Source organism: Myodes glareolus, chromosome 16 (genome assembly GCF_982192425.1).
Source record: "Myodes glareolus chromosome 16, mMyoGla1.1, whole genome shotgun sequence".
Lineage (NCBI taxonomy): Eukaryota > Metazoa > Chordata > Mammalia > Rodentia > Cricetidae > Myodes > Myodes glareolus.
Window position 1 is genome coordinate 66,728,802 of NC_142041.1, and position 27,543 is coordinate 66,756,344.

Genomic DNA, 27,543 nt, shown 5'->3' on the forward strand with positions numbered 1-27,543 from the left:
GATGTAACAGAAAAGTTCTGGGATTCCAGAACCTCAGAGAAGACTAGCGAGCATGGTTTTAGAGTTAAGATCCACTATAGAAATGTCTACCCAAATTCATATTAAGCAACATGTCTGAATGCTTGAGTTCTTATTTGTTGCAGGAAGGAGATAAGGCAGGAGAGAGAAACATAAGGATGTCATGGTAGACTTCAATGTTATTCTTCAGTGTTACCCGCAAGCCCAAGCTCTATCATTCATTCTGACACAACTACTGATAAAACATTAATCACTGAGACACCTAGATGAAGAGTTTAACTTTGAAAACTGGAGATTGGAGGATCTACTCTGTAGAAACTGTTTTGCAGATTGAATATAGGATATGACATATGAGGCATAAAACATATTTCACATGATATATCTAGGAGCTGATTCTCTCTTTCCACTGTGGGTTCTGGAGAGCAGACTCTCCATGACCAGGTTTGTACACTAAGTGCTTTTATCAAAGTCGACTGGCCTGCCTCATAATGAATGCACTTCTTTTGTTTTTGTTGCTATTTTCGTTATTGTTACTAATGTTGCTATAGATTTTGTGGCCAATAAGGTTTATATCCATCAACTAAATATCTGTCTTAATTAAACTTTCAATTTGTAAAGTAAATGACTTCTTTAGTTTTACATTTTCTTTATGCGTTGTTTTCCCCTTTGGCATTCTTGTAAAAGCTACCCCAACCCCGTTTTTGTTTAGAGGGAAAAAAGCCACTCTGTAGTCAGTATAGGCTAGCTAAGTTTCCTGTGACTCAGGAGACAATTCTCATATGGGAGGTTTCCTGCATAACCCTATGCTTGAGAGGAACTCTACCACATTCAGAGGCACCTACAGCATCTGCTCAAAGACTCTTTGGGGTTCAGTTCTTTAAACAAAACCTGAGAGTTCTTGGTTTGTTGAATGTATACAGAATTAGGATAGAATAACTTTTGAATTAGACAGTTCAATAAGATAATAAAATTTGTAATGGATAAAATAATACTGGTAACTTACCAATACATACCTTGGAATCAGCTAACAATAGGGTTTATTACTGCTAAGTCAAATTTTAAACAGCTTTAATCTGCTATACTGCGAAGCAAAACCATTAAAATGATTGGAGTTCCTTTTGAGTCTTCTTCACGCTCACGTTTTGATTTTAACAGAAACAGGCCTCCTTGTGCCTCTGGTAGGTTGACTTCCCAGTTTAAAGTCCTCAGTAAAGCGTAGTTTTGATGAGAAGTCGAACTCTATTGGTTCTAAGGAGAGCAGACTGAGTGCAAGCACAGTGCCGGGGCAGGGGAAGATTGCATAAGTGCAGAAGTTTCACTTCTAATTTTGAGCTCAACTTTCTAGGCTGAGGAAATTATTTCCAAACGTTTAGCGCAATCTCAGTTCCACAGACTCAGACAGAAAATAAAATCCATGTAGGAAACATTGTTTTATGTCTGGAAAAAAACAGGGGGAAAAACCTGTGTCTGCAGAGCAAGTTTGCAGGACATTTGATTAAAAAGGCAAACCCAGCAGGATGTGGGACCTAAGGCGCCTTTACAGTGCCACAAGAGCCTCTCCACTTCTAGGGACTCGCAAAAGACATTTTTATATTGACTGGAGATGAGGAGCCCGTGAGGTGCTCAAGAAAACAAGGTGGGAGGCTAAAAGCCGCTGGGGTGGAACAAAGGATCTCAGGACGCCGTCTGAAGTGGCTGCAGCTCCCAGGGAGGGGTGCTGGAAAAATCCCCTGCCTAGGGAGCTTTCACCCAGGAGACCGCAGGAGGCGCGGCCCCGCCCTCCGTAGCCCCGCCCCAGCCAACGCGGACCAATGGGAGAGCCGGATGTTAGCGTGTGGGAGGTGCGGCTGGGTTGCTACAGCCGGAGCTGGGCGGCGGCGGACGCTGCCGGAGGAGCCTGGAGCGGTTCGCCATGGACGGGCTGGAAGGTGAGACGCGAGGGCTTGTGGCCGCGGGGCTCGAGCAGCCGGGACCGGGGCTCCCGGGGCAAGTGCGGCTGCATGGTCCGCGGCGAGGTTCCCGCCGGGCCTGGAGCTGGTCGTCTCCGCACCGGAGCGTGACCGCGGGCTGCCAACCGCGCACGGTCCTTGGCTTTCTCGCGGGGTCGGAGCATCTCGTCCTCTCTCCTGCAAGGCCTTCCCACCATTTTCTGGCCCTTCTTGACCCATGAGTTTCCTTTGGGTCGTCAGCGTCTCTGGTCAGGTTTTATTTTCTTTGCAAACTGTATTCTCGGTCGAGGTCCGCGACGTCCCTTGCTGGCCCCTCAGGACTCGCCCCGCCTCCCGCGATCCCGTGGCACACACCTTGGGCACTCCCTGGTAGCCTTCCTTCCATTCCTACCTCATCTTGGTTGGACAGATGCCAGAGCATCTCCAAGGAAGTGTCCCTGGCCAGCTCTACTCCAGGAACAATAGCTCCAGCTTGATGGTTTATTCACGAGGACTGACTAGGGAAGAGCAGCGTTGGTTCCTATCTTCGCTTTTTCCTGGGGCTGCTGTAACCATGGCTTCAGATTTTGCTTTGTTCCTAGTTCTTTCACTTTTTCTCCCTTTTCGTCCATTTAAATCCCGTGTGAAGACAACGTTCGTTGAAAAACAAAGGGAGGGAAAACCAAAATCATCATCATCAACAACAACAAAAACCCTAGCATTGGTAACAACAACTTTAAGATTTAAAAAAGACAGTAAACCGTTCTATAAACAAGCTTTCAGATTTTTCTTCTTTTCCTTATTAAAAAAAAAATTACACCACTTAGCGTACTTGAAATGAGCAGGGGCACTGACCCTTCATTTAATGTATTATGGGTAGTTAAATATTTCAGGGTGTGTTATGAAGTGAAAAGTAGTAACTGATAACGTTTTTTCAGTACTTTAAGTTCACCGGAAAGAAAATGCAATAATATGATTCTGAATTTTATTTCATAGTTTTACTTTACAGTGAAACCCCCACCAAACACCTTGTAGTCTTTTAAGAATTCCAGTTGACCATATCTGGGCAGCTACGGTTTACTATTACCTGTAAAGGACTTGGTGTACCTACCATTCAACTTTACACGGAATGAGAAATTGTACTGCCAGCATGCCTTCTTCTCAAAATCTCTTAGTTAGGGAGACTCCTGCAGGCAGCTAATTTTAATTATTTAAACAACAGAGTTGAGGCATGGGTTCCAGAGTTTTTGTGCTATCATAGTGCATGAAGAGTGCTTTAGATCACTTCCAGGTTTTTACTGATCAACATTTACAGTGATAGGAATATTCACCCAGGGTTTCCCTTCTTCATCCTGTGCATACAAAGAATAAGAGTTGTCAGCTCTAGCCATTCTAAGAATCTTCACATTTTAAGCTGTGCTCATGTTGCTGTGATAAGACAGAAATTTTGGGAATATAACTAAAACTATCATAATATTCAGCCACTGTGTGTGTGTGTGTGTGTGTGTGTGTGTGTGTGTGTGTGTGTGTGTAAAATATACGGATCTGGGTGTAATATGGAATGAACATGATTTATGAGTCTGGCTTTTGTAAAACATTACCAACCCATTAACTCTTTGATTTCTTTCTAAAGAAATAAGATACCATCATTAAATATATTTAATAAATTAGGTTGAAATATGAGAAAATAGTTTTTTGTCTGGCAGAAGAGCTGAATATTGGTGATTTCAAGTAGTTCATGTAATAAAAGCTCAGAGTGTTCTGTTGAGTGGAAAACTGCGCTTTTTTTTTTTTTGGCTTCAAACCAGTCCCCCACCCTCACCTTCCTTCAAACAAACAAAAAAAAAAGTCAGTTCCTTTTACATCACCTTTTGCAGAGTTCTAAATTTTTGACTCTTAAGGATACCGTTCATTAATTTATTCTCCCGCACTTTCACTTAAGTTATTTGATAGCTTTTCTCCATAGTGGAACTTACAGGACAGTATTATTATAAAATCTTCACATTTATTTGCTCTATTTTTTCATTAAGCAAAAATAATCTTTGACATTTGACTTACGTTTTTAGTTGAAAGTAGTTACTGGTCTGAAAACATTCTTTCCAAGCCATTCTTACTCTTTTAAAGTAAAGTTTAGTTGCTTACATATAAATTATACCATTTATGTTGTTTTTGATTTTCTGGAACTTTTATGTCTCTGGAATTGTCACAAACTAAATTATTAAATTGCACACTATATTGGAAACCAATGTTGTTATAATTTTGTATAATCCATAGCAGAACTTTTGCATGGCTTGAGTAATTAGAGCAAAACCTTTGATCCCTTTTCATGTGAAAGCTGTAACCTGGATGTGTCTAAAGAGCACAGAAGTAATTTTAGACTTGGGGAGTTCTAATCTCATATAAGTTTTATCATCTATAAGAGGGAGGTGATAAAATCTAAGGTTTTGCCTTCTTCATGCAGTATGGTCATTGCCTCCCTAATATCCTCAGACATGGTTGTAGCAGTTATGACAGACATTAGCAGGCCATTCCTTCTCTGGACTGCTGCATTTATTATCTTCGTGTTGCCTTTGAAACGTAATTATAAGTCTCATTACTCGTCTCTGCTGTAACACCTACTGTGAAGTCTACCACTTTGCTTTGTTAATGCTTCTCTTTTATTGCATCTTAGCAAGATGTGTCTGTCAGTTCTAGAGTTTTGAAAGTTGCTTTCAATGCACTTCCTGTTTACATTGGTAATATTTTATCCTTCTGGGGTCTTTGATAGAGTTGAAGGCTAAATAGTTATAGTTTTCCTTAGTTATAATAAAAGATAAATTATGTGAAACTTTTGACTCACAAAAAATATAGCTGTAATTATTGCTGATACCTGTTTTGTTACATGTAATTTTACTCTGTTTAAGTGAAAACCTTTTTTATTTAGACATAAAGGGGGAGATGATATGGAATTCTCTCTTTATTTTGTCCGTGTGTCTTATTACCATTGGTTAATAAAGAGTCTGCTTCGGCCTATGGCAGGGCAGAATTTAGCCAGGCTGGAAGAGGTATAAAGAGAGAGTAGGCAGAGTCAGACACCGTGTAGCTGCTGAAGAAGAAAGCTGCTGGAATCTTACTGATAGGCCACAGCCTCATGGTGATACACAGATTAATAGAAATGGGGTAATTTAAGGTATAAACTCCAGGCAGGAATATGCCTAAGCCATTGACCAAACAGTGTTGTAATTAATGTAGTTTCCATGTGATTATTTGGGTCTGGGCTGCCAGGAAACCAGCGCGTAGTCTCCTTTTGCATATGCATATCCTGGTTTAATGAGTACTGCTCATCTTTGTGTGACTTTTGATTGATGCTGAGTTGGAATTCAGGTATTTTAATGGACTGCAGGGTTTAAGGAAGCTTTTATTTAAACTTTTGTCTTATTTTTCTTGTGTTTTTTTTTTAATTTTTCTCTGTGATTTGGGAATGTATATTTTTTGAAAATTTACTTTTGTGTATGAGTGTTTGGCTTACATGTATATATGTGCACTGTGTCTATGCCTAGTGCTGACGGAGGTCAAAAGGAAGTGTCTGATCTCCTGGGACTATAGTTACTGACAGTTGTGCTCTCATATGGGTATTGGGACCTGAACCCCAGGTCCTTTGCAAGAGCAGTAACTACTCTTAGCCATTTGGCCATCTCTCTAATCCAGAATTTGGGCATATTATTCAAATCAGAATCCCAGTTATCTCAGCAATATAAAACAAAGCTATTAAACATTAAACCATGTTGACTATATTAAGTATTAAATGTACACAGAAAAAATAGTAGGTTAGGAAGAACAGGAAATTGGGTAGACAGAGTCCTTAGAGAAGTATTGAAACCTGACACACACACACACACACACACACAGACACACACACACCACACAGGAATGTGGAGAAGAAACTATTACTTATGAAGAAATAAATGAGCTTGAAGAAGCTTTTATTATCGGGTGTAGGTAGGAAATCTAGTACTAACCTGCCAAATCTTGCTTGGGCTGAGAAACCTTCAGGATTGGGAAGAAACACAGAAGCCTAAAGAGGAAGAACAGTAAAGGTCAAAAGATTTATGACTAGTACCTCGTGCTATGGAAAAGCCTCGTCAGTGAGGGTGCAGAAGAGGCAATTAAAATGACAGTTGGTAGATTGATAGAGTCGTTGCCTCCCACATCTTAGTCACTCTTATTAGCATTCCCTGATCTTGTCTGCTTCCCAAGATAGCCTTGGCTATCTTCTTTCCCATATTCTTTTTTCTTCTTTCTTCATGTGGTTAATTTCTTGACATTTTGAATATTTGTTTCTACTTACTTTTCTCCTATTTAGAGAAAATTTTATTTTCTACTATTTCGAGAGAAAGGTCTCTATAAGATCAGGGTTTTTTGTTTTATTTCATTTTTTCTTCTGCTTCTAGCTCCATATGTCTTAGAACATTTTATCTAATTTCAGAAAATCAATTAGTAGTTGTTGAATTAAGTAAGAGGCCTGTTTTAGTATATGGATTGTCTTAGAAAGTGTGTCTAGTCACGTAGGGAGTGGAGGGGGGCTAACTAGACTGTGTCAGTATTTGAAAATATGCTACCCAGGAAATCGATCTGAAGTATTCCCTGAGTGAAAAAGAATTTCTGATGAAATGAATAGTAAAAGATACCAGCACTCTATGTCTTTTTTTCTTAATTGAAGTAAGAAAATTCACTTAACTTTGTTTAATATAACATTTTATAAGCATTTGCCCATGTAACAAAGCGTTTGACAACGATTTTCGAAAGGGGAAACAGCTAGGGAGAAACTCAGAGCAGTGTCTCTGTGTCTGTGCCACATCCCTTTCAGCTCCCCAGTGGATGCCTGGAACCAGCTGGCCGGCCTATAGGTGCCACATCCCTTTCAGCTCCCCAGTGGATGCCAGGAGCCAGCTGGCCGGCCTATAGGTGCCATGGTTTTCCATGTATGCACTTAATGCAAAAATTTAGCTTGTATATTAGAAATACTAAGAGATTGACAATAGCTGATAATAAATTGAGTAATTACACTCTGACATTAACTATGAAAATATGGCCTGAGAGAGAGCACATCAAGATAGTTTCTTAGATTGTAGTTGACTAGGTCAATGAAACTGCAGTAAAAGAAATCCTGAGTTAAAAATTCTTCTGAGATAAGATATTTTGATAAAGTTGGAAATCTAGAGAAAACTTGGATGTTTTAAGAAAATTTAAATCTTTTAAGTTCTATTTGTTAATCCAAAGTCAGATACTTCAAGTGACTTGGAGGGGAAGGTTATGTGTAGAGTATAGTAAGTGTATATGTGGAAGTCTAAATGATTTGAACAGGGAAATTTTAGGACATTTTGGAGATGGTAGGTCTGAAAGAAGAGCCATCTGTAAACGACCTTGGGAAGAAAGTGGCCTAACAAATTCAAGAGTTCTACTGCATGTGAAAAGTTGAATTCAGACGAGCTGTGGGTCTTTATAATTTATAAGACTACCCGTCAGCACATTCTCATACAGTAATGAATGCTAAAATTGTTCTATTCCCCAAAATGTCTTTTGAAAATGTTTTTTCCATTAATTGTATACATCTTAGAGTATTTATAACTATCTTAGATAATAGTATATTATTTCATCTCACCAATATTGTATACTAGTGTTATATAAAAGTATAATTTCAAACCTTATAGAAGTTTTAAAGCCAATGAATATTAGAACTCTTAAGAGAATCAAGTTTGTATTAGGTAAGTTTTACAGGGATAAGATTTGTTTTCTGAATTTTAGAATACTAAAGTATCTTAAACAATATTTTTCTTTTATTGTTGGCATATATATATATATATATATATACAATGTATCATGATCATATCTACCCCAACTCATCTTTCCTACTTCCCAGAGACACTTGCCAACACATCCCAATGTCTTCATTTTTTTCTATTTTTTTTTCTTTTTTTTTTTGTTTGTTTATTCAAGTATCCGAAAAGACTCTTTCCACTTCCTCCCCTCCTCCCAATACCCTCCCACTCCCCCCACTCCCTCTCCTCCTCCCTCACCATTCCCAAGAGCAGTCAGGGTTTCCTGTCCTGTGGGGAATCCAAGTTCCTCCCCCCTCCCCCTGGGTCCAGGAAGGTGAGCATCCAAACAAGCCAGGATCCCAAAAAGCCAGTCCATGCAGACGAAACAAGACCCAGTGTCATTGTCCAGGCTCAGTCTCATGCCTGTAATGTGACTTCAGGGAGTTCTCAGTGCAGTGGCCTGTCCTGTCCAGACAGAAGCATTTCCCTTATCACATTCTTTGAGGACCCTCCTCTGAGATGTTTTCTGAGTCCTAGCTGAGCCCTCGGCAGTCACTTAACTTCAGCACTATATTAACTGCTGCCCACGTCAGAAGAAGCTTCTCTAGCCAGGCTAAGCAGCACTAATTCTATGGGTCTAAATGTAAATATTAAGAACACTATTTGACAATATGTCTGTTTAGTAAAACAAACATTTTGTTGTTTTGGAGTTATTGGCCCCTCCTAGAGCCTATGGTTCCTTGAAAACCATGGCCCCTTGAGCCAGGGACTTCTTTTTTGTTGTTGATATTTTTATTGAGCTCTACATTTTTCTCTGCTCCCCTCCCTGACTCTCCCCTCCCTCCTTCAACCCTCCACCAAGGTCCCCATGCTCCCAGATTACTCAGGAGATCTTGTCTTTTTCTACTTTTTACTTCCCATATAGATTAAATCTATGTAAGTCTCTCTTAGTGTCTTCATTGTTGTCTAAGTTCTCTGGGATTGTGGTTTGTAGGCTGGTTTTCTTTGCTTTGTGTTTAAAAACCACCTATGAGTGAGTACATGTGATAATTGTTTTGCTGTGTCTGGGTTACCTCACTCAAAATAATGTTTTCTAGCTCCATATATGTGGAAGAATGAAAATAGACCCATATCTATCACCATGCACAAAACTCAAGTCCAAATGGATCAAAGACCTCAACATAAAGCCAACCACACTGAACCTTATAGAAGAGAAAGTGGGAAGTACACTTGACTGCTTTGGCACAGGAGACTACTTCCTAAATACAACCCCAGCAGCACAGACACTGAGAGAAATTAAATTAATTAATTTATTATTAAATAATATTATTTATTAAATTAATTAATAAAAGGGACCTCCTGAAACTGAAAAGCTTCTGTAAAGCAAAGGACACAGTCAACAAGACAAAACGGCAGCCTACAGAATGGGAAAAGATCTTCACTAACCCCACATCAGACAGAGGTCTGATCTGAAAAATATACAAAGAGCCAGGGACTTTAGACCAGAGTTGTAGTACCAGTCATAAATTCCATCCTGTGGATCAGACCTCAAACCAGTTAAAAAGTAGTTGGTTTCTATATATCCTTCATGCAGGTATTGCCGGGCAGTTGTTAATATAACAACTAGGTCCAACACTGGATAAGACTATGCATTTATTTTTTTTTCTCTCCCAGTGGCCTTCTGTTTGAATGAAATTGGCCACCATAGACTCATAGGAATAGGCACTTTAGGTGGTATGGCCTTGTTGAAGGGAATTTGTCACTAGGGTGGGCTTTGAGGTTTCAGAAGCTCAAGCCAGGCCCATTGGCACTGTCTTTTCCTTCTGCTTGCTGACACTGATGCAAAACTCTCAGCTCTTCTCTTCAGCACCATGTCTGCCTGTGTGCCACTGTGGTTTTCACAGTGACGGTAATGGACTAAACTTCTGAACCTGCAACCCAGCCCCAGTTAAATGGTTTGCTTTGTAAGAGTACCCATGATCATAGTGTCTCTTCACAACAATAAAACCCTAACTAAGATACCTCCATACCTTCTCTCTCTCTCTCTCTCTCTCTCTCTCTCTCTCTCTCTCTCTCTCTCTCACACACACACACACACACACACACACACATACTTTTTTTTAGTGGCACTGATTTTTTGTTGTTTTTTTGCTTTAAAGACATTTAAACATGTTTGATGACTTGTGGGAATTAATTCCAAAAATTAGATTTTATCACATGGTAAACCTATGGCAGATATTAAGTTTTAAAGTTTTTAGTGAAAACGTGAGAGACAATTTTATTCTTGCTGACTTGACTAGATAGGTAAATAAGTAGGTTGTGCTGGCTTTGGAGAGCAGTGATTGAGTTGCTCACCTTGTGCTCCAGTATGTGCCTGGTAACGAGTAGGTACTCAGGTCGCCATTCAGAGCTTATCAGTGAATGGAATTCATTTTTTTTTTTGGATAGTTAACTGGGAAAAGTGTGTGTGTGTGTGTGTGTGTGTGTGTGTGTGTGTGTGTGTGTGTGTGAAATTAAACCTTTGGCTTTAGGCATGCTAAGCACCTACCAGTAAATAGGAATCAATTATCATTAGATTTTTGCTTTGTAATGGGCCTAACAAGTAGATATCTAAAAAAATACTCTTTTAAGCAAGTGAACTCTGTAAATTTTTTTTTACCATTTATACTGTTTAATTTTTAAATTGATTTTTATTTAGAAGAGTTTATGTAAACTTAGGAAACAATAGATTATTAAGCACATTCTGTTTGACTTAAAGACCTTCTTATCTTAATGAACCTAATGAGGTTCTGAATGGAAAGTACTTCAGCTTTCATAGTCCAGGTCAGGGAGGTTTCTCCATTCTTATGCCGGTATCAGAGGAGGAAAACATCAGGTGAATGTTGATTTGCTTTTCTAATGTTCAACTTAAGGACTGCTATCCAGACATCTCACCTCCATCTGAGTCTCAAGTAGTCCCCGTTCACCAGTGAAGTAGTGCAGTGGGTACTAGGAAAGTGGGAGAACAAACCTCCTTGTGTGGCGGGCGGTATTTGAGTGCCTTCTTCCTGGTCTATCTCGGATTGCTGTATTTTTTTCTGTGGACTCTCACCTAGTGACCAATGAACATATTCTATGGAGTCAAATTATGTATTTTTTCAGGAGTTTGTTATTTTGAGCAGAAAATATTTTTCTGGTTTCTTTTTATCTAAAAAGAGAATTCCACAGTCAATGTAATTTCAATAGATGATATGTGAATAATTTTACAGGTTTGTAATTCACTTTTAGAAAATTATAGGTATGAAAATAAAGGGTTTAATTAAATCAGTTGTATAGTGTCTCAAAGAACATAGTTTTGTTTTCCTTTTGAATCATTTCAGTTAAAAAGTTACAGAACATATAAATAATTAAAACTACATATTTCCTTGGATTGTCACTGTTTTATGTGTACTATTGTTTTTTATGTCACTGATAACTCTAAGGCTCAGGCCATTTATATTGACAATTTGTTCATTTTGAATTGCAACTTTTACATAAGAGCTCCCAATTCACCTATAAGATCTAACAGGAAACATTAAAAGCTTAAAGTTTTGAAATTGGAGTTGTGAAAACATTTTAACTGGATTATTTTATGTTTTAGAAAATGGAAGTGTTGTCCAAGTTGGAGAATTGTTGCCCTGCAAGATTTGTGGAAGGACATTCTTTCCATTAGCACTGGTGAGTAGGTGAACTCTAACCTGTTTGTGTTGGAACCGGGTAGGTCTGGGATTGTTTCATGCTTGAGGATAGTTGTTGTGGCTGAAAGTTATGGGGGAGTTCACAGAGGATAGTCTTCAATGTAAACGACTGACCTTCTGAACTCCACTTTCTGTGTTAAACATTCCAGCTCTGTAGGAGTAGAAGGAATATGACGAGATAGAGTCATAAAGCACACACCTCACAAATGTAAATGAGAATGTGTTTACAAAATGTTATAATCTCTAGAATTTGCTTTAAAGTTTCTGCAGGAGCAGGATTATTTGCTAAAATATAATTGCTGAGCAATATAATGAATAAATAGGGCCACTCTTTCTATTTTCTTTCTGTGTTTGAAATCTTCCTAAGCAAAGATTTTGTTGTTTTACAATATAAAAGTACAGCTAAAAATGTATGTCTTAATTTCATCTTCTTATCATACACAAATTGAATAGAAACATGTTTAATTAATTCTGATAAAGTTACCCAGGTATATGTAAAATAATAATTATGTCTTTGTATCTTTTTAAATCTCAAATATAAATGTGCAGTTATTAGTAACTTGATATTAATGTTTTTTAAGTATCCGTCTGCTAACTGGAGTTCTGGCACATTCCACTGTGTATCTTGCAGGCTATTTCTGTTACATAAAGTGAAGAATTAATGCTTGAAAATCTTCCGATTGCAGATACTTTCTAAATAATGATGACTTTTTTGTTATCATTTAGAAATATCATCGTACATCTTCAGCAATTTCTTCTCTTAACTATTTTCAAATATACCGCTTAGCTTCTATAGAAAACAAAAAAATAATCCTCCCTCTTTAAATATTTAAGTAAATGATGTCAAAGTTTAAAACAACTATACTTTATATAATAAAATTTCTGTGTAGGCCCCACATACCTTTGACATATACTGCAAACTTTCCAAGGACAGACATATGTGAGAATACTAGAAAGTTGCCTGCTGCCACTGTTGTTATTAAGAGAAATAGAGCCATTACTGGTTAATACCTATGATACGAACACATGGAAGTCCAGGAAAGAAAGATAGCTGCAAGTTTTTGAGGCCAGCCTGAGCTGTAGTGTAAGACCTGTGTCATGAGAGAAAAAAGAAAAAAAAATAGACATTTAAAAAGTTTATTCTAGGGAATGGAGAGATGATTAAGTAGTTAAGAGCCTTGTTGCCCTTGCCCAGGACCCATGATATCATACAACCCTCTGTAACTCTAATTCTCGGGGATCCGACAAACTCTTCTGGCCTCTGTAGGTAACCGTGCATGTATGTAGTACATATACATACTTACAAGTACATGTTCATACACATAAAAGTACATCCTCAAACCTTTCATTTCAGAACGTTTATTGTCCAATGTCCTTTGAAATAAAGCTAAAAAATACAAACAGTAATGGGTTCGGGATAGCATCAGGACTCAATAAGTCAGTTCTTTTTTTTTTTTTTCTGACAGACTTCACAGTGCCAGTTTCACGAGCATATTCTGGAATACAGAAGGAACAAAGATGTATTTACAACACTATCATCTATCAACAAACTGTTTATAGTGGAGAGAGAATTCTTTTTTCTAGAGAACTGGTTATTTGGAGTTTAGCTAAGATAATGTGTTAGCATTTATTAACACAACAACTTAGATACAGACAATTGCACACTATAAGAAAAGTCTTTGTGAAGAAAGCAAGCTGGAGTTCTAGATGGAGGACACAAATGAGACCACTGGGTTTGTTATTTTGGGTTAGTGTTGTATGAATCCATTTTTATGTTACCAGATGCAGTCCAACTACCAATGGTGTAACTTTTGTAACCCTGAGACTAAATCATTCTTCCCTTGCATGATGTTTCTCATATCTGTGTTTTGCATTTACTAAAGACTTAAACTGAAGTAATTTTGAATTGTTTCATTATTGCCCCAGTGAAACCTAGAATATTAAATGACTTCTGATAAAATTTTAGGATAGCATTTCTATATAATTTCCTTAAAGGTGTGTGTGTGTGTTTAAAAGCTTAATTAAGGTAAGATAAAATTTTGTCCCTTGGTTTTTTAATATAGTGTGTAAGATGAACTGAATGCTTATCTTGGTGGTCTTCTCTTCTGTAGAAAATAAAATATTATGCTGCATATTTTTATTTTAACAGAAAAAACATGGACCCATTTGCCAGAAAACTGCCACTAAAAAGAGGAAGACTTTTGATTCAAGCAGGCAAAGAGCTGAAGGCACTGATATTCCCACAGTCAAACCTCTTAAACCTAGGGTAACTATAAACTTTGGAACAGTAAAAATCTTATTACACTTCTTGAAAAAATCATAATGAGTGTTATTCTAGGTAGAATAAACAAAATTCAATGCTATGTATTTAGAATAAATATCAGAAACCTAAATCTTATTTTAGTTAACGAGAGAATAAAAATGTCACTGATAATGGATAAACCTATATGGGAAACTGTGGCTTCAGGTGGCCATTCTAGGTGTGAGCTAATTTGAAAATGGACAAGTATTTGAGTGACTTCCTCAAACTAGCTATGTGATGGTTTTTATTGAGTGTTGATTTGAATAACAGACAAAAAAATTTAATTAAGTGATTTTCTTAAAGTTACATTGGGATTGAAAAAATTACTTAGCAGTTAAGAGTACTTGGTACTCTTTGAGGAACCACGGTCAGTTCCCAGCCGCTGTGTCCAGTAGCACGTTCTTTTAGGAAAAGTTACTTGAAGCTCAGCTAGTGAGACATTTATCTTTGCTTTGCTGTCTTTGAATATTTGCAGGGAAGATGTGAGACTTGATTAAGAAGCATAAACCAGTATTTGAAGTTTTTCATACAAGGTGCTGTTTACATGATTACATTAGCTACCATAGGTGAATTAGCCATATTTTTGAGACAGCATATCTCATAGGTACAGAAGCTGGGGAAAAGAGTGAGAATCCTTGTCAACATCTGTTGTGTTGGGGTCCCTGGGTAAGGGTCTTGCGCAAATCAGGTCAACGGGATTCAGAGTATGAACAACTGCATAACAGGCTTTATTTTGTATGGATTTTTATACAGTCTAAAAAGCATTACCTCAACTCCCTTTACCCACGTACATGATCATGAGAAACTCTTACCTCACCTTGCAAGAAACAATATCTCAATAAATAACAGTAATAAAAATGAAAAGAAGTACATAGAAACAAGTCAAAAATTATACAGAAGCAAGGCACTTCCTTAATCTATTTCTAGTAGAACGTGAAGAACTGAGCTCTAAGGCCACTTCCTTATCCAGGGTACAGATTCTGACAGAACATTGAGAAATGAGCAGAGAAAGTATGCTTTCATCTATACTTGGTTTGGCAAGCAACCGTATCCCTACTTCGTCTCATCTGTCCCAGGAGAAACCTGCACTCTCAGCAGTTCTGTGTCTCCACAAATCCTAGACATTGATCTGGTTATGTTGCCATACTATACTTTTTCGATAAGTTAACCTATGTATGCTTCTGTTTCTCTGTATAGTTGTATAATGTTGATAGATGTAGTGTCTTAGGGGCTACTGTGGAGATTGCACAAGATTGTAATATTCAGATGGTACTCTGCTCTTTAAAGAGTTTTACTGAACCACTTTAAGAATAAAAGCAAAGTAAAACCTTTACTGAATAGTTTGCAGCCTGGCTCCTCTGTGAATATGATCCATAGTGTGTTAGCACCATTATCTGAGAGCATGTTAGAAATGCAGTCTTGGGCCTCACATATACACATTGAATTAAAATCTGCTGTTTACAAGACCCTTGGGTGAGTCACATACATATTAAAGTTTGAAAGCAATTAGATGTTGTCATCGTAGTATATTCTTACTGTTTTTGTGTCGAAGAAATCCTACAAAATCACAAGCACCTAAATGATAGAACACACTCTAGTTTGGGTAAAATTAAGAACAAGACATCATACACATACTGTATGTATAAGAACAGCCTACAGCAGTTGCAGTCCAGCCTAAATTACCCCAAAAAGCATATGTAGAAAGTTTATGGGATTCTGTGACTAAAAATATGATACCATATACATGAGAGGGTCTTTTTATCTTAAAGGTAGTTTCTCTAAGCTGGTTCTTTAAGAATGTATAACTTTTTAACAACTACACCACGTTAGACAGACGATAAAGTCTGCAGACTTGTGTTGCTAAAGTCAGAAAGGAGAAAGTGGGGAGGTGGGGAATACAGAGTTGAGTAGGCCCTGTGCTAGCTGTTTTCAGGACCCTTCCTGAAGGTAAGAGGCCCAATTATAAGATGGGTCTCTCTCTAAAAGTGGTTGCCTGAACAGGAATGGAGAAAGGGTCTCAGCAATAATCTTCTATTTTCTATAAACATGTAAAATGAGTCATGAGCCTTATTTAGAAGTAGTATGTTCTTCCCCAAAGAGAATTGCTTTTCCCTGTAGCCTAGCAGTCACCTTTTGCTTTTCTTTTCCCAAATCTCTTCCGAGTAGCTGCCAGCATTGCTGCTCTAGTTGGCAGTGTGAACCTGGAGAACAGAGCCTAAAAGTGAGGCTAAAGTCTCATACAATAGCCAAGTTTATTTAGGGCTTCACATGGTTTGTATTTTGAGGGTTAAGCAAGGTCAGGTCATGTGAGCAAAGTTCACTTGAGTTCAAATTGTATACAGACAGAAGGGTAAGGTCCAGGAGTTTAGACTGAATATAGTCAGGAAGTCAATCTATGCTTGCAACCATCCTCTAAAGAATAATGGGTAAGATGATAGGTAATCCAAAGTAGCCCACTCCTGTTATTATAATACCTGGGAGGAGCATGAAAACATTCCAAGAACAACCCGTGTTATGGACGAACAGAGGTTTGCAAGACTCTTGTCTTGTTTACTTGGAATTTTCTCAGAAGCTCTCAGAATTCTCTTCACATGGACCTGTGAAGCTGTGTTTGTGGATGTGGTTACCACACCTGAAAAACCAAGTCCATTCAGGGATGAATAATAAGAAGACTGTTAGCCGCATTGGCACAGGAGAGAAACAATAAATGGGACCTCTTGAAACTGAGAAGCTTCTGTAATGCAAAGGACATGATCAATGAGACATAGCTGCAGTCTACAAAATGGAAAAAGATCTTTGCCAACCCAACATTGGGCAGAGGGGTTGATCTCCAAAATATACAAAGAACTCAAGAAATTGGTCATCAAAATAATAAATAATCCAATAAAAATAATGGGGTACAGACCTAAACAGAGAACTCTCAACAGATGAATCTAAAATGACTGAAAGATGCTTAAGGAAATGCTCAATATCCTTAGCCATCAGAGATATGCAAATCAAAGCAACTCTGAGATTCTATCTTACACCTGTAAGAATGGCCAAGAAAAACACTTATGACAATTTATGCTGGAGAGGATGTAGGATAAGGGAACACTCTTCTATTGCTGGTAGCAATGCAAAATGGTCCAGCCATTTTGCAAATCAGTATGACAATTTATTAGTTAATTAGTAAACAACCTACCTCAAGACTCAACTATACCACTTTTGGGTATACCCAAAGGATGCTCAATCTCACCACAAGGACATATGCTCAACTATGTTCATAGCAGCATTATTTGTGATAGGCAAAACCTGGAAACAACCTAAATGCCCCTATACTGAAGATTGGATAAGGAAAATATGGTACATTTACACAATGAAGTACTACACAGCAGAAAAAAATGACATCTTGAAATTTACTGGCAAATGGATGGATCTAGAAAACATCATACTGAGTGAGGTAACCCAGGCCCAGAAAGACAAATCTAATATGTAATCGCTCATAAGTGGCTTTTAGACATAAAGCAGAGAAAAACCAGCCTACAATTCACAATCCCAGAGAACATAGACAACAAAGATGACCCTAAAAGAAACATACATGTTCTACATAGGAAGGTGGAAAAGACAAGATCTTTTGAGTACATTGGGAGCATGGAGTTTATGGAAGAGGGTAGAAGGGAAGGGGGGAGGAAGGAGGGGAACGGAGAAAAATATATAGCTCAATATAAACAATAAAAAGAAAAAAATCCAAAACCAACCAAATTAAAATAAAAAAAGGAAGACTCTTAGCTTGCATTGGTAGAAAGATCTGTGAGGAAAACAAGGAGAAAAGATCAGTACACCTTGCCATTAGGTGCCTAATTCTGCAGAGCAGATAAATGCTACCATTTAACTGTAAAATAAAGTTTTAATTTTATATTTTTGCATATATATTTATGAGTGAAAGTAGGTTTTCTAACTTTTAACAGAGCTTTTGATACATTCATAGGATTTTTGGGAATATTGCTTTGTTGTGCTTTAAAAGAAGTCAGATAGCATGTGGACCTGGGAAATTTCGGTGGGAGTTTTTAAATAATATTTTACCTTTAAAAAACAAACATAAGTTTTGTGACTTTTTGCTTGTTCCTTTTTTTTGTAAAGTTATTTTCCATTTTATCTTATCAGATTTTTTGGCAAACTTTTTTGTATCTTTTTGTGTAAGAACTATGCATCATAAGCTATTTTTAATTTGTAGGGGAATTTGGAAACTTCATACATTGGCCCTGTATATACAGTACTGCTGCTCACCTTTAATTCCTCCCATGTACTGCTCTCCAAATGCATATCTTCTTTAATTATTGTGTGCACACTACATGCACACACCCACGTTTATGTCCAACCTACTGAGTCTGTTGGCATTGCTCAGATGTGTATGTATCCAGGGTCGACATCGTGGGATTAGACAACTTATGTAGGTCCTCATCCTGGAAGTACGTATGTTACTCCTCTCCCGGTAGCCACAAACTATCTGTAGCCCTTCATGTCAGTTGGCGTTGCCATTATGCTAGTCGTCTTCGGCAAGCGTATGGTTTAGTTTTCTATGGATGCAGCTTTCCTGGTGTGACTAGTGGGCACTGTCTTGCAGCAGGTGTCCTGACCTCTGACTCATAATCTTTCTGTCCCCCAGAAAGATTTGAGCCTTAGATAACAGTGGCTTGCTTCATGGCTGTATCTGTTGGGGTTGGCTCCCACAGTCCCCGATTCTCTGCAGTTGTGGTTCTCTGTACTGTCTCCATCTGCTGTAAAAAGAAGCCTCTTGGATGAGGTGTGAGAACTACACATATCACAGTAGTCCTGTACATATGCTGCGTGACCAGAGCTAGGCCTAGGAGTTAGGGGGTTAATTTTCACTGTTTACTTTTGCATTTGTATTTTTAAATAACTTTTTTTACTTTGATTGAATGCATATTCATTTTTTATTTTAAAAATAAAGACATTAAGAATAGTTAGATTATCAGGTATATATCTACAGTCATGTATTTAGTTTATGGTGAATGTTTTATCTCAATGTTGGGGTAGTATGGAGTAAGGAGTTGAAGGATACAGAAATTATTGCATGATTATCTTTAAATAAACAGTTGAACTCTTTATGTCACATATATGCTAGAATGAATAAAATATACAATGAATAAAATAAAAATGAAATTAAACAAAGCTAAAAAAAAACTTCAGCAGTAAGTAGAGAATTAACTAACAGTATTGGAATAATTCTGCATATTAAATCACCTATAGGTCCACAGGAATTGGAGAGAAAACAAGTAATTTCTTCTATATGTAGGAAGAGTTATTTCAAAAAGCGTAAAGTCCAAGGAAAGAAGTTGCCTAGGAATATGACACATTCACAGAATAAATACAGATGACTCAGTGATCTGATGAGAGCATCTTCAGTCTCTCTCAAAAGAAAGTCCAGTGAAATCCACAAAGGACTGTTTTCTACCTATCCCTAATGTCAGTTTAAACCCCTTGGTTTCGCAAAATTTTACTGTAGAGAGGCTGAGAAAGGCGAAGGTCAAAGCAGGAGCACAAGTACAGCTATTACGCCTGTAGAGGACACTTTAACATCGTCTGCCTTAAGTAGAATTGTGTTTAAAAGCTGCACAGTGTGATTGCAGATTTTTAATTTAGGAAAGATCACTGGTGAATTCTTACGAAGAGATCACTTAAAATAATATGGCTTTATCTGAGATTTTATTTCAGTATGTTAGAAAATATATTTTTGACTCTGCTTTTTCCTTATTTAGCCAGAACCACCAAAGAAGCCATCTAATTGGAGAAGAAAGCATGAGGAATTCATTGCCACCATAAGAGCAGCAAAAGGCCTTGATCAGGCACTTAAAGAGGGTGGCAAGCTTCCTCCTCCGCCTCCGCCTTCCTATGACCCTGGTATGTGGAGTGTTGCTGATGTTCATGTGGGCACTAAATGATAGAATTTGTTTTTCCAGTTGATATAAAATAATTTTTATGTTGAAACCAAATGACATAGAATCTTGAAATACTATGGTGTCAAATAATGGTGATAATCCAAGCATCTAGATAGAAAGATATATCCTTACAATACAATAAATAAAAACATTACATTTTATCACAGTGCTTTTGTTTAAACATAGCTTTATGTCTTAAAACTTTAGTATCTTGCCTGAAAAGAAAGTTATATTTTTAAAATATGTAATTAATCTAGAGCCTGTGGTATAGACCAATTACCTAAATTATGTTTTAAAACTAATATATTGTTACAGTTTCTACTGGGAAACTATCAGTTGTACTGTTAATTATTATCAAGGTAAAGATTATAAGAAATACCTATAAGATATTGAGATAGACTTAAAGTAGTAGAATTTACATTTTACTGCTGGATATTAGAGCATTTTCAACAGGATGTCAATTTAACGTAAACTGGAGTCTACTTCCTAGCAAAGAGAATGTTCTTCAGCAAACCTGGATTTTAATATAGAGGAGACATTTGCCAGCTACTTCAGTAAAAGGCTAAGTTGTAGTTAGGTGTTGAATATCGCTAAGACTACTGATAGATCTGCTTAGCTTTTTCTTGTTATAAACCGTGGGTAATATGAAAACGAATCAGTAGAGTTATATTTACAAAAGAACAAACTTTTTTTTTTTTCAAAAGCAGTCAGTAGGCAGGTCAGATTACGCTTGCTTGCTATAACCTTCCAACTCCTGAAATATTAATGATACCGTGCATTCTAGAATAATCCAGCTGGGCTACCTGGAACCCTTCCTGGTTGACATTTATATTCTTTAACGTTGAGCTCCCTGCATTAGAGACATTTCCATACTATGTTGTAGCTTCTGAGTCTTTTTCAGTCTATATAAGTAATGCAGCAGTGGCGTTCTTCAGGGTAATCCGCCTGGAATTCTCCCAGTGTTTGAGCCGCGCATTCGTATTATTGCTAATATTTTAGACTGTTCCACTAATAACTGAGAAATATTTCTAAAGTTTGAATTATGCCAGTGAATGTCTGATTTTTAAATAACCTCTTCTGTTTCTTGGGACCTCTTTTTAGAAAATACATTTCTTGGCAGTATTTTGATTTTTTTTAAAAAAGGCATTTTAGTTTAATCTGTACATGAATTTATATTCTATGTATTTTTATTTAGATGCCATATAAAGTTCATGTCCATGATGAAAGCAAACAATGCTTTTCTCTTACTGGTTTTTTCTACTGACACTTTGTTTTTTATTTTATTTTTTCCTTCAGTTTTTCTTAAATTGATTCAAATGCAGGAGATAGAAAAGGTTTTTGAACTTTTTCTTAACTATCTTTACTAAATTTAGGGTCAACCACATTGGATGTTGTCCGGGAATGGGAACCATGCTTATCAGATGGCATTATTTATATTGTTTATTCATCTTGCACTAAAGCTTTTAATGTCCATACGGTGCTGTGTTACTAACTTCTTTCTCCTTTGATATGCTTTAGATTACATTCAGTGTCCATATTGCCAGAGGAGGTTCAATGAAAATGCAGCAGACAGACATATCAACTTTTGTAAAGAGCAGGCAGCACGTATTAGTAATAAGGGCAAATTTTCTGCTGAAGCCAAAGGAAAGCCAGCTTCTCGACCACAGGTGAACGCATGAGTTCAATTATTTCTAAAAACTAGTGAGAAGGTGCCTCTTTGAGTCCTCGTTTTATGTTTATAATGTATTTATAATGTATAACACTAAACTATATTTTTTCCATCAGTTAAAATGGATGTTGCTAAGGGTTTTGATATATAATTTGAATTACTTGAGAGAAAAATTAGCACAGCTTAGTTTATTAAGTTATTTCATTTAGTAGGGGCTTCATTCCTTTCTCTAGTATTGTTATTGCATTTTATTGGTCTTTTTTATTCAATTTAAAATATATTCTAATTTTTAATCTTTTTATTCATAGTTCATTTAAGTGAATCATTGGCAGATAATTATAGTATTCTAGATATATTTTATTTATTTTAATTCTGTTTTGGTTCAAAGATGTATTTGCCAAAGTTTTTATGATATTAAAATGTGTTCTGTTATCTTTTGTGTGGTCTTATGGTATTTGCTGCATGGCATCTGGAGTAAAATGTTTGTTCTATATTGTGTGTTGGGATTTATGAATGCCAGGCCAACTGACTGATTCGTATTGGCATTTCTTTTGATTCTCACACCAGTGATAGGAGATTTGCTAAAATAGTTAGCTTTGATTATAGTATTTTCTATTTTTCATGTTAATTTTGCCAATTGTATATCACATTCTTGGAAATTTTTAGATTGTAGTGATGTCTGCAGTTGTAATTCGTAATATCTAGTTCCCTACTTATTGGTCCTTTAAAGCATATTTTTCTTGCTTTCTTTATTTATTTATTTCTTTTTTTTCTTTTTTTTAAATTTTCTGGCAAGTGCCCTGGGTGGTTTGCTTGGACATATGCTTGAAATGAAATGTAATTATTCTTACACGTTGTTTGCGGTCTCTCATGCTTCCGCTTTCAGTTTTCTTCCTGTATACAAATGCATCTACATTGTTCCTCTGCTTTATTCTTTTCACTAAATGAAAAGCCAGGCTTTGTTTTTGTTGCTTTTCTAACTCTTTGGCACTGTCTGTCTGGAAACATTTTGAATTAAATTAACTTTCATTTATTCGTCTGATTGGTGTGCTGGCAAGTATTTGCTGCAATCTCAAATGGGGTTGAAATGACGGTTTTTTCCTCACCTAATCTAAAATTTATAGCTTTCAAAATAGTTTTCAAATAATTGTGAAGTTTTTGTAGTTTCCTGAGATATTTACAGTTTTTATAGAACAGTTACTTTACTCAAACATTTTGTGAAAGTAATCTTGTTTTGATTTCTGTATTAGAATACTTTATTTTATAAATCTGAACATTTGACTCAGTATTACTAAATTGATTCAGAATGCTGCATGAATGTTCTCACCATCTATCTCTGTAGCTTTTTCTTATAAAACAAAAATTCTGTCATTAGGTCTTCTGTGATGTTGAATTACTTGTTAATTTGCATTCCCTGATAACAAAATGATGTTGATAATTTTTTTTAATTTTCATTATTTTAGTATAAACCATCTCCACTTAAAAAATCAAATTCTCCTGGAACTGCAGCATCTTCCCGACTACCACAGCCAAGTACTGCTGGCAAAGCTGTTGTAGGTAATGAGATCCACATGGCAAACTAAACAGACAGAAGGAAACCATGTTAGTCGATAAGGAAATGTCAGTAGTGGCCTGTTTATACCGTAGTTCTTTCTGACTAATACTGAAATAGTGTTGACCAACTTCTACAACCCAGTTCTCTTGTTACTTGAAAGACCACAGTGTTTTTATGCATTTCTTACACCCGAACTTGGCAGTTGTTCTGAGAAGACAAGTACTGCGGCTTGAAGAAGATAACCCTGAAGTGGGATGTTGTTTGTGTGCCAATGAGATAACATACTCCTCGTTAGTAGTTGTAAATTATGTAGCAGTAGGCACAGAGTGTTGATAAAGACTGCTTTCCTTGTTAGAGGCTCTGTTTTGTATGACTTTGCTTTGAGGCTTGTTAAAAACTATTGCCTTTTTTATTATAAGGTGTGCCTTCGGGTAAAGCATCTTCAGTTAACAGTTCTTTGGGAAACAAACTCCAGACCTTATCTCCTTCTCATAAAGCAATAGCAGCCCCTCAGGCAGGGTAAGTCCATGCTGAGTGTGTTATTGGTGTATATATTTCATGTGTTTGTCCTTACTTTTTCTAAGTACGTGTGTTTCCTTTAGCACATTGCTGGAAAGATCATCAGTGATGCTATGGAGCAATCTCAGTTTACTCTTTCAGAGAAAATACTATGTTTTCATCAAGACGCTTAAAGTACGTGTGTGTGCGTGTGTGTTCATGTGTGTCTGTCTGTGTGTGTGTGTGCTTGTGTTTGTATGTGTATGCGTGTGTTTGTGTGTGTGTGTTTGTGTGTGTGTGTGTGTTTGAGTGAACAGCTTTATTTTGGGGCATCTAAGAAGCAATGTAAAGTCAAAGGTTTAGTAACAGCTGTGATATGTTGAGCACTATTTGTCAGCTATTGTACTGCCCAGTGTGCATAAGATTTAGTTAAGTCCCCTTGTCATGGACTCAGAGAATCAGATTTGTTTGAAACTATTTATGAAGAGCCAGGTGCTGACTGAAATCTGTTTAATTAGAAAACAGTTGAGTGTTTTTATTATAATGTATGAAAATCAATGAAATGTATAGCTTTGATAGAATAATATGTATAGAAATATGATATTTGGCAACTATATATATAAATGCATTTTCATAATTTTGCTGAGAAAATATAGAATACAACATTCAAAATAGAGTTTTCTGTAGTATACTTACATTGTATGAAGTGTAATATAATGAAACTAAAAATATGTTTAGACAAAGTGATACACTGAATTATCACTCTTAGGTGAGACTATTCACTAATAATTTTATTCTTCCTATATGTCTATCATTTTATGCATATGGCTTTTAGTGAAATAGCTTTTACCTTCAGTAATCCATTGTAATGTTGGAAACTTTGTACATAACATTAGATAGTTTATTATCTAAACACTTTTGTAGCTTTCCTTTCCTCTATTAATGAATCACACGGCTATGGGATTACCACAAAACCAGTAATACAGACATTCTTGTCTTTCTTTACATGTGTGTTTGATTACAGAAACATTGCTCACTTTATTTTCAAATATACTTTACCTCTGACTCAAAGTCACATATTATCATGAAGAAAATTTATGGAGAAATAATTGTCAATTGTCATTACCTATTTTTTTCTCACTCAATTCAGACAGCATAGGAAATCCAAGATATACAAAGACTTCGAGTTTGGGAAGATGAGTCAGTGGATAAAACATTTGCCATGTTAGTATGAGTATCTGAATTCCAATCCCAGAACCCATGTAAGACAGAGACATTGTGATGCCCATTACTGTAATCCATCATTCTGCCAGGGATATGGGAGGCAGAGACAGGAGAATCCCTGGATGCTCGTGGACTAGCTAGCTTGATATACATAGCAGCAAGCAAAAAACTTGTGGCAAAAAGGCAGAGGTGAGGACCAGTTCCTGATGTTGTCCTCGTACCTTTACATGTGCAGCATGGCACACATGTGCTTACACTTAGACACAGCAGTATGTATGCATATACACACAATTATCACATACCCACATACAAGTTTAAAGGGCTGACTTATTTAACTCATTGGTGGGACAGTTGCCCAGCATGTGCAAAGCACTGAGTTCAATTCCCAGCATCATCAAGAAGAATACAAATAGTGAAGACTACATAATAGATAAAGAACAAAAACCAGCTAACAAAATACTAACAAAGTACAATAAATTGTCTTCTTATTTCATCTTTTGGTGGTTAAAAAAGCAAAACAATACTAATCTCTTTTTTTCTTCTCAACTGGTGAACTCATTAAATAGTAATAGATAGACACAGTAGTTAATTCTACAAAGCCCTTCTACCATAGCAAAGAGAATTGCATTTTACTTGAATTGTAGTCTTTTTAGTGTTTTGGTTACAGCTGATTATAAGTTAGAAGGCAATATTTTTCAATACTTCTGTTATATTGTTGGTTTTCTCTTTGGTCATTTTAAGTTATATTACAAATGTTTTAAGTAGGCTGTGGACATGAAGCTGACTGGTAGAATTTTTCTAAAAAGAATTTTGGGACTGGGAAACTGGTTCAGTGGTTAAAGAACATGCTATAGAAACATGAGGTCTAGAGTTCTGATCCCCAGAAGCCATAAAACACTGTGGGCATAGAGTCTGCTGTGATGCCAGCCCTGGAGGTGGCTTCTCAGTTCCCAGATTAAGCTGGCAATACTAACCTTACCAATAGCTCTGGGTTTGATTGTGAGTCCCTGCATCAGTAAATACGGTGGAAGAACAGTCAAGGATGATTTCTGATACCAACTTCAATCCTCCACGTGCCTGTTCACACCATACACATGCACAGACAGACACACATGCACCCATACATCCTGTACACACATGCATGGACACCATACACACTCACAGACAGACACATACACACCCACACATGCTGCATACACACCTGCATACCTCATATACACCCACAGACAAAACCACATACACCCACACATGCTGTGCACACACATACATACATCATATATACCCACAGACAGACACATACATACCCACAGACAGACACACATGCACCCATACATTTGTACACACATGCATGGACACCGTACATACCCACAGACAAACACATACATACCCACACATGCTGTACACACACCTGCATACATCATATACACCCACAGACAGACACATGCACCTATTGTAGGAGGCTGCTAGTTCATTTCCCTACCGCCCGTCAGTTCAGACCCCAAATAACAAGATGCTTTATTAATTAAATCACTACTTGACCCATTAGCTGTAGCTTCTTATTGGCTAACTCTTACAACTGAATTTAACCCACTTCTATTAATCTGTATATCACCACGAGGCTGTGGCTTACTGGCAAATGTCTCTCTGGTGGCTCCATGGCTTCTCTCTGCCTCCACCTCCTTTCTCCCAGCATTCAGTTTAGATTTCCCCACCTACCTCTGTTCTACCCTATCACTGGCCCAAAACAGCTTCTTTTTAAACCAGTGGTATTCACGGCATACAGAGGGGACTCCCACATCATGCACCCACACACATTGAAAAATAATCAGACAAAAGCTTGTACATACGCATGCAAACACCACACACAAAAGAGAGAAAGAAAGTCAGCAACAGAAAGCGCACAAGAGTGGGTGAGTGAGCACGCTGCTCATGGAGTCAGAAAACCAGGCTCTTGCATTCTACCGTGCCACTAAGTAGGTATGTAGCAGTATCTCTATGACACTGCTTTGCGACTGTGCATAGACTTTGATTCGTGATGTAAAAAAACCTAACCAATGATTATATGACCCTGAGAGAAAAATGGGTTTACCAACAGGCAGAGAGTTTGAACAGATACTTTTATATGTATTGCATTGCTTATTGTGCCATGAAAATTGAACACCTTGGTTGCCCCATATCTTATTAAACTGACAGTCATATGTGTTCAGATTCTAATTTTCTATATAGAAGTTCCTTCTACTTGAAGAGAAGCTACTGTTTACTTCTGGTCAATAGATTTACTGTATTAGTTTGAGTATTATTTTTATTGAGCATATTCCTGGTATGTATCAGATCCACTCAACAGCTGTCTATTTAGCATCAGCCACCATTTTTGTTTTAGAATTTTTGAAGCAGTGATTCATTTGTTTCCTTTGCTAAATTGTAAACACCATGATGGCAGAATCAACATATGAAAAAAAAATCCTAACTAAATTTCTTGATATATTTAGGGGTTGATTGATAAAAATAATAGTTTGATAAATTAATCAACTATAAACTTGTTGGCTTATTCTAGTGTAGTGGTCCTGGTGTGGTTATTTCGGGAGTCTGGGAAACTGGGAAACAAGCAAGCGGCTTCCCACTACAAGGGCCTGTCATTGAATTCTGCCAGCATGCTGGCCTGAGCCAGAGGGCTTCTCCTGTCATCACCCAGTACAGGTGCACACAGTGATGCTCAGCATTTTCTAGGGTTTCTGGGAATTCGAACCCATGTTCTTTTGCTTGTGCAGCAAGCAGTTTATTAACTGAGCCATCTCCCTAGCCCTAGAGAACACCATTTAATAAAAAATTAAATTTGATTTTAATACTTCGTTAAATTAGTAAGAAATAAATGCCTCTAGTTTTTATGATCATAGTG

The 27,543-nt window shown here is 37.1% G+C and overlaps 1 protein-coding gene across 2 annotated transcripts in view; it reads left to right on the forward strand.

The window, feature by feature from the left end:
* The first annotated feature begins 1,837 nt into the window (after nt 1-1,837).
* Zc2hc1a (zinc finger C2HC-type containing 1A) overlaps nt 1,838-27,543 on the forward strand; it is a 38,618-nt gene continuing 12,912 nt past the window's right edge. For both annotated transcript variants that reach the window (XM_048420166.3, XM_048420165.3), the window contains exons 1-7: nt 1,838-1,946; nt 11,364-11,440; nt 13,610-13,726; nt 19,522-19,663; nt 21,220-21,368; nt 22,834-22,927; nt 23,345-23,444. In XM_048420166.3, the coding sequence (XP_048276123.1) occupies nt 1,931-1,946; nt 11,364-11,440; nt 13,610-13,726; nt 19,522-19,663; nt 21,220-21,368; nt 22,834-22,927; nt 23,345-23,444 (695 nt within the window). In that variant the 5' untranslated portion in view covers nt 1,838-1,930. The remainder of the gene's footprint in view (nt 1,947-11,363; nt 11,441-13,609; nt 13,727-19,521; nt 19,664-21,219; nt 21,369-22,833; nt 22,928-23,344; nt 23,445-27,543) is intronic.